Genomic DNA, 8,239 nt, shown 5'->3' with positions numbered 1-8,239 from the left:
AGGGTTTCTCTGTGTAGCCCTGGCTGTCCTGGAACCCACTCTGTAGACCAGGCTGGCCTTGAACTCAGAAATTTGCCTGCCTCTGCCTCCCAAATGCTGGAATTAAAGGTGTGTGCCACCATGCCTGCCCTCTTTTTTTGACAGGTTATTTAACATTCTAGAAATTTGTTTAATATTTTTGAATAAATTTTATATAGAAAGAATTGGCCTATTTTCTTTGGATTTGCCTATTATATGCCAAATTGGCACTGAACCACAGAGAAGTATCTACCTTTTTTATTTTAGAGTTATTGCAGAAGTCAGACGAGGGTTTCAGATTCCCTGGAACTGGAGTTATGTGTGGATGTGATTCATAAGAGTCTGTCCCGGTCCTCTTCAGGAATAAAATGGAAGTTTGCAAAGGGCTTCTTTGGAGAATGGGCTGGAAAGAAAATTAACATATATACAGATATAAGGGCAGAGCAGGAGTTCCAGGTAAAAGGCACATAACTAGCAAACGCAAAGAGGCAAGACGCTAGTTCAATAGCAAAACCTTTGGAACATCAAGCCCCTACTTATCACTGCCTATTGTAAAATGTAAGCAGGGACAACCACAGCAGCAGTGTTTCGGGTTAAGGTTCCGCCCACCGTGACTGATCGTACACAGACTTCCGGCGCCATCAGGCTCCACCCCTAGAGTGCGGGGGCAGAAAAGAGTTGCGCAAGCGCATTCATGCTCGGGCCAGCGCCCGGGCCCGTGGGCCCGAGGCATCGGTGTCGCGCAGTTTTCTCAGAGACTTTGGTGGCGGTGGCGGCGGCGGCGGTGGCAGCGGTGGCGGCCGCTGCTACGCCATGGTCCCGCTGTAGCCTCACGCCACCTTCTTGCAAGGCTCCGCCGAGGCAGAAATGTCGCCGCCTATGTGGCGGCAGCTCAGCTTCAGCTTGTTGCTAGGCTCCTTCTGCATTGCCCTGGAGTCCGCAGCGCAAGGCAACTCCACTACAGGTGCCAATTCCTTGCTTCCTGCCTTATCCAACCTTGTCTCTGTTCCTGCTAATGTTTATTCTTCCACCCATCCTATCTTCTTTTTTCATTCTTCCTTCATCCTTTTCACCCACATTTCAGCCCTTCCTACCCTTTATCCATCTTTGCTTCCTTCTGTCGATTCTGCCTGTATTTATCTTTCATCCATGCATTCCTCCTTACTACCCCTCCCCTTCCTTTCTCCCTTCATGTTTCTTCTCCATCTTTTTTAAAATTTATTTTGAGGATTTCATAAATGCATTTTATAATCCCTACTGCTCCCCCTAACTCTACTCAGATACACCCTATTCCCAAGCTCATTTACCCACCCCATGATTTTATAACCCAGAGTCCAGTTTGTGCTGCCCATATACACATAGCTGTGGAGCCATCCACTGGTGCAAATTACATATCTCTTAACAGTTCTTTCCTCTCCATCTGTCCATTTTACTTTCTTTACCCTTCCTTCTACTCCTTTTTTTTTCTTTTGGCTTCCTGTCTTCTACCCACCCTTTTATTTTACCATCTTTCCATCTGTCTTCTATTCCTTCCTTCTCTTCATTCTTTGATCCCACCTCCCATCTTTGTCTCTTTGTCTCTTTCTTCTTCACCTCGCTGTGGAGACATGACTGAAACATAAGACCCTCACCTTGGATTAGGGCTTTTGTGTACTCCAACCCCGCCCTTGCTGGAGCAGAGCCCTGGTCGCCCCTTTTCTGGATGGACTGTTAAGGAGCAGGGACTAGCCTTGATCCTGTCATTACTCTAGGGAGGGGGGATTTCAGTGTCAGTGCATGTGATATAACCAAAGCCCCTCCTTCCTGTGCAGATGCTCTGAATGTCCTTCTGATCATTGTGGATGATCTCCGCCCCTCCCTGGGCTGTTATGGAGATAAGCTAGTGAGATCCCCAAACATTGACCAGCTGGCATCCCATAGCATTCTCTTTCAGAATGCCTTTGCTCAGGTATGTCCAACGACTTTTAGGTGTGGGTATATGCCTCTTTGTGTATAGACAGTAGGGAGAAGCGTGCTGCTGCTCTAGAGACCTGGAAAGGGGAAGGCAGAGCTTAGAAAATGAAGGTCTAGGCAAGTCTGTTCTCCACAGATGGACAAGGAAGCTTGCATGCAGGATTTCCCCTTCTCCTTGGGTGGAGACAATGCCCTGGCCCTAACATGCTTAAGACAGGCTTGGCTAGCTTTCAGCTAGAAACAAGAATTGACGGGAGCTGAAAAATCCAACCCGTGGGTCTGCCAACTGAGTTGTGGGTGGCTAAGAGTAGGTTGGCTAAGAGTCAGTCCATGGCAGTTGTCTTCCCTGAACCCCCCTTTCCAGGCTGCTCTCTAAAAGCATCACCCTTTCTGGGTACCTAGGGGTGACATTGCATAGGAAAACACAATTGCTGTTTTGACAGCCTGATTGCTGTCTTCCTTTGCTGGGAAGACAGCAGTCTCCAGTACCTGGACAAGGCCCAAGTCCCACTGGTTGGCTTTGACATCTACATGACTCAGCTGCCAGGCAGTTGCTGAGGACCTAGAGAGGTTGCTTAGTTACCTTGAAGACTGCAGACACATTTGGCTGTGACGTTGTTGACATTTGCTTCTGCTCCTTAACAGCAAGCAGTGTGCGCACCAAGTCGAGTGTCCTTCTTCACTGGGAGGAGGCCTGACACCACCCGCCTGTATGACTTCAATTCCTACTGGAGGGTACATTCTGGAAATTTTTCCACCATCCCCCAATACTTCAAGGAGAATGGCTACGTGACCATGTCGGTTGGGAAAGTCTTTCACCCTGGTACTGTTCAATTACTAAAACCTGGGCTTTTTGTTTCTGTGCCTCAAAGCTAGGTTGGGACTATCCTTGTAGTGGCTTGTCCCTTGTTAGGGTTAGGTAACTTGTTCATTGATGCCATTCTATGAAAAACAACAAAACAAAGCATTTCTTTAACCTTGTTTCATATTCACATTCTAAATGAAAAAGAATAGAAAGAAACTGATTTCCTTTTAGAAGTTGGAGGTAATGTCAGATTTATGTAGCTGCTGTTGGAGAGGCAAGTTTGTTGTCAGTTCAGCTCTGGGCTTGACCACAGGGTGGTCCTTAAAGCTCTGGGCTTTGCAGGATGCTTGTCTGTAAAGTTTGGGGGTGAGGCAACTTCGTCTGAGGACCTCAAATGTCCAGAGGTACTGTGTGTATTTGATGTCCAAGTTTGGGCTTCAGTGTGGTGAGAGCTTTCGCTGAGTGATGTTAGAGAGGAGGTCAGCTGGGTGTCAGATTCGGACTTGGAATATACCTGATATTTCCTTCCTAAATAAAGATAACTGGATCACATGGTTCCTTGATTTCAAGACTTTTAAGAAACAATGTAAATGTGTAATTGAACCACCCTGGGAAAAGCTGTGTTTGATGTGGCAAACAAAAAATTGTGTTTTGGACATAGTGTTTTTCTGATTTGTGGTTATGTTATTTTGATTATTTTATACCATGAGTGAGAGTAAATAATTCTGATTATATTACACTCTTCAAAAAATCATTTTTAATGAGAGCATAGTAGTCTGGCATAACAGTCAGGCTTCTGGCTTTTCACTGATGTGGAAGCAGAGTTGACTTCACTGGGAAATAGCATCAGGGATGTGGGCACCTGGTCCTGGTCTAAGTGCTGCCACTTCTTAGCCATGTTGCTGTCTTTGGCTAATAGTTTATTTTCTTCTTTGAGTCTCACATTCCTTATATAATGCTGGGGCTGTAGTTTTCTTGATGCCTAACGAAGGGAGCATGCTGATAGGGGCATCCATGAGTGTGAAGTGTGTTCAAATGCTAGAGCTATGGCCATGATGGTACTTCTCACCAAAGGAGACAGCTTGGGTGTCTCTAAGAGCTCTTTGTACATCATTATAACTGACAAGCTCAGGAGCTTTCTTTTGGAACCTAGCAGGCAGTTCAGGTTGAAAGTAGCAGTCAGCTTTTAAAAAGCAGGCCCAGTCTTGAAAAACAATCTATCAGAAATCATAGCATGTGGCTGAAAGCTGATTATCAGTTGGTACAGCATGGCCCGCCTGAGGATTTCTGGAGGAAAGTGAGTATTTTTTAGAGGAGAGATTATACTTTGGGAAGTGAAACAAGACCTATCTGCTGTTCCTTGATCTCTTTCCTGATGACTAGATTTAGGGATAAGGTTTCTGTTTCTTATAGATCACTCACTTCCAAGGTTTAATGATGGGGAAGTTAGATGCTAATTACTAAAAATTATGGGCAGTTGGTCTTAATGGAAACATTATCTATCTTGAGGTTCTGATTTTCTAGATGAGGAAACTGAGCCCCAAAGAGGGGACGAGTGACTTGCATAGTTCAATTTTAATTTAGCATTAGGGTATTGAAAGACCTTTCATATTTTATTCAACAATTTTCTTTCCCTATTTAAGGTATATCTTCCAATCACAGCGATGATTATCCATATAGCTGGTCTTTTCCACCTTATCATCCATCCTCAGAGAAATATGAAAACACTAAGGTAGGTCTGTACAAGGGCCGAGGAAGCACTTGTCAAGAAAATGAATGATTAAATATATTTCTTGTTGTGATGTCTTATAGAGACAAGCATTAGGGTCTTTAGCGATTGCTTTGATAGGCACAATGAGTACTTTTTTGTGAGATTGATTTGTTTTACAGTATTTTACTACATTGTTTAGACAGGCTGGTTTGGAACTTGCTCTGAAGTACAGGCTGGCCTCAGACTTGGAATCCTCTTGCCTCAGCTTCCCTCATGCTGCTGGAATTAGAGGCATAGGCTACCACATGTAGCTGATTGGGAGTATTTCTCATTTTAAAATCTTATGTTGGGTCATGGTCACAGCTCACTCAGTAAAGTACTCACTCTGAAAGCATGAGGATCCAAGCTCAATTCCTACTGACCATCAAGAAGCCAGTGTTGGGGACACAAGCAGCTCCCTGGAGCTTGCTGTTCAGCCAGCCTAGTCTAATGAGGGACAATTGAGGTTAACCTGTGCTTTTTATGTACACCCCTTCATGTGCAGTGGCACACACATAAACATGTATACATGTACACAGGTAATGAATTCAAACCATAACTTTAAGCAGTAGTGTGAACAGTTCACTTAATGGAGTTGTCATGCTCACTCTGGATGAAGTTTAGTGCTGAGGATCATATCCTTTTGATATCATTTTGATGTGTTATTTAGGTATCCTTTAATTAGTTATGGTCTGGAGACACAGTCATGGCAATAAACTGAGTGTTACTTGAATTTTGCCGGTTCAGTTCTGCTTTCAATATTGCTGTTCACTGAGTGACTTAACAATTGAGGGTTGGTGATGGTGCTAATCAGTGTGTAACTGTCAGGATTTCTATTTATTGAATTTAATAGAATGTTACATATTTTGTTTTGAAAGACGTGTAAGGGACAAGATGGAAAACTCCATGCCAATCTGCTTTGTCCTGTGGATGTGGCAGATGTGCCTGAAGGTACCTTGCCTGACAAACAGAGCACAGAAGCTGCCATTGGATTGTTGGAAAAGATGAAAACATCAGTCAGTCCTTTCTTCCTGGCAGTTGGGTATCACAAGCCACACATCCCATTCAGATACCCCAAGGTAAAGCTGCCACATATCTATTGTGTTTTGAAGGTGGTCATAACCTACCAGGATGCCTGGTGCTTACTAGTGTTCTTAGAATGATGGTAACCATAGTTCAAAAACAAGAAATACTCTTAGAACATGTAAAGAGTTTTGGAGGAAGCCTGTTAGTGGTGGTACATAGAGGCAGGTGTATGTCTGCGAGTTCAAGGTCAGCCTGGTCTATATAGAGGGTTCCAGCACAACCAAGCTACACAGTGAAACCCTGTCTCGAGAAATTCTAAAAAACTAACAAACAAGTAACCAAAAAGCACCTGAGCTGATTGCTTTCTTTTGTTTGAACTCATCATGCAGGTGGGATTACAATGATATACAGAGGTGACATAAAGCCACCAGGAGCCATACTCTTTGGAAGATAATCCTAAGAAACAGGAAGTTTTCTTTCCCAATTGTCCGTCCTCCCTAAAGCTGTTGAATTAGACTCCATGAGCACAGGAGACAGAATTGCTTGTGGCCACTTCAAATCTATGCTTCTTTGTATCATTTAGAATGTATAGTTCTTTTTAATAATCTTTTCCAGGTTTTCTCTGCTTGCTTTTTCCTGGGCCTGAGTAGCCTAGCATTTTCACTTTATAAAGAATGTCTCTTAGTTATGAGTAAAAGTACAGACTGGGAAGTATGCCCTTTGATGTAGGCTTCTTCTTTGATGAGCCTTGCGGATCTTGCCCTCACAGCAGGAGCTCTCAGCATCATTGGAGAAAGCTTGTGACATCCAGCCTCTTCTGCTTCCATGTAGAAAAGAGTTCATAAAGCTGCCTAGCTTGCAAGCCTTTCAGAAGTCTGCTTATAATGTTGGCCCTTGTCTGGCAACTAGGAACTTTGATTTGGGAGTGCCTAAGTGGTTTTGGCAGACATGGCACATGCTGAATCACTGGTTTTCTTATGGAAGCCTGAAATTTTATGGTCGAGGCAGAATGCCTACATGAAGAGACCCATGATGAGACCCATGCCAAAACTCGATGCTACAGTTTTATTGAGCTTCACTGGTTGGCAGCATTAAACATGTACTGTCTTTCAACTAGCTGGGACAGTATGTGCCTCCTATGTGAAATTCCTGGGAAGGGACTCTGAAGCTGGTCATTGGTTTCCTCCAGATTTTCCTACATGTTTGTTTTTCCTTTTCTGATTGGATTTGAAATATTTTCACTCTAGTAAATGCGACCTTGTGCTAAGTCCTATGAGTTCTCCTCCTGACTCACTGAAGGTTAGGGAGGTTTTGGGAACCCACAGTGTTTCAACCTCACCTTTGTATGTTGGAAGTAAGGTAGGGAGCAGGAGAGAAAACAGTTGCTGTAATTATCAGAAACATGTTTTAGGATTTTGTTGCTGTTCAGATCTGTAAGGCACAGAGCAGGTGAGAGCAGGTGAGTAGCAGGAAAGCATTAGCACCAAGTAAATGTATCATAGGCTTTCAGAAAACACAACTTTGTGCTTTTTGCCAAATGACTACCAACCTTGTGGCTTTGTATATTTTTGTCCTAGGAATTTCAGAAGTTATATCCCTTGGAAAACATAGCCCTGGCTCCTGATCCCCATGTTCCTGATAGCCTACCACCTGTAGCCTACAACCCCTGGATGGATATCAGGGAGAGGGAAGATGTCCAAGCCTTAAATATCAGTGTTCCGTATGGACCAATTCCTGAGGATTTTCAGGTACTATTGGTATGCTTGGGGGATAAGTCAAGCACTGATTGTGTGATACCATTGGTGAAGCAACTTTTGAGTTCAAGGCCAACCTGTTTACATAATGAGCTCAAGACCAGTCTAGACTAAATAGTAAGATCTTGTTTCAAAAAGACAAACAAAACCCTTCCTTACGATTTTTTCTGGGCAGGTGATTTCTCTTAGTATTCATTAACATGGGTAGTGTTGTACAGATCAAGTTTTCTTACTAGTACCTTAGCTCCAGACTGGTTATAAACAGGCACAGGGATCGGATGTAGTTTGGGTGAACCCCCCTGGTAGCATCCAGACTTGTTATAAATAGGCACAGAGTTTGGATGTAGTTTGGGTGAACGCCCCTAGCCCATGGGGGATTAATATTGGTCACAGTTGGGATGTTTGTAGAAAAGTCCAGAATCCTTAGTTGGCTGGCACTTTCATTTCCTCTGAGGGAAAGCCTAAAGTGGCACCTGGCACTTTTGGGGTGACTTGAGTCAGCTGAGCCTTGGTACAGAGTTAGGTGGGGTATTATGACCAGTGCTGTCAGCTGTGATGTGTCATATCTCTTTGTTCCCTGTTAGTCATTTAGTTATGTTGAGTCCTTTCCTCATCCCTCAGCCTTTCTCTGGTGACTAAAACAGACATGCAGAGCTATATTCTTTCTGAAGTCTTAGGATAATAAGTGCTGAAGCACATGGTAGTGAGTAAAAGAGGGTAGCACTCTCAAAGTCTACTCCTGGCACATCCTGTATCTGATTTTCTAGGCAGACTTGTTAGACTTACAGAGTTCTGGCCCACCTATGCATATGGACCCCTCTCCCTCCCTCCTCCCTTCACTTCTGTCTTAGTCAGGGTTTCTATTCCTGCACAAACATCATGACCAAGAAGCAGGTTGGGAAGTAAAGGGTTTATTCAGCTTACATTTCCACA

General features: G+C 43.8%; 1 protein-coding gene across 1 annotated transcript in view; it reads left to right on the top strand.

The window, feature by feature from the left end:
* Positions 1–712: 712 nt before the first annotated feature.
* The window catches only part of Ids (iduronate 2-sulfatase), a 22,936-nt gene continuing 15,409 nt past the window's right edge, over positions 713–8,239 (top strand). Inside the window, exons 1-6 of the mRNA XM_021188077.2 lie at positions 713–982; positions 1,830–1,966; positions 2,617–2,794; positions 4,420–4,508; positions 5,405–5,605; positions 7,130–7,300. Of these exons, the coding sequence (XP_021043736.1) occupies positions 886–982; positions 1,830–1,966; positions 2,617–2,794; positions 4,420–4,508; positions 5,405–5,605; positions 7,130–7,300 (873 nt within the window). The 5' untranslated portion in view covers positions 713–885. The remainder of the gene's footprint in view (positions 983–1,829; positions 1,967–2,616; positions 2,795–4,419; positions 4,509–5,404; positions 5,606–7,129; positions 7,301–8,239) is intronic.

Source organism: Mus pahari, chromosome X, assembly GCF_900095145.1.
Source record: "Mus pahari chromosome X, PAHARI_EIJ_v1.1, whole genome shotgun sequence".
Taxonomy (NCBI): domain Eukaryota; kingdom Metazoa; phylum Chordata; class Mammalia; order Rodentia; family Muridae; genus Mus; species Mus pahari.
The sequence above is the reverse complement of the archived record's forward strand: the minus strand, read 5'-3'. Positions and strand labels throughout refer to the sequence as shown.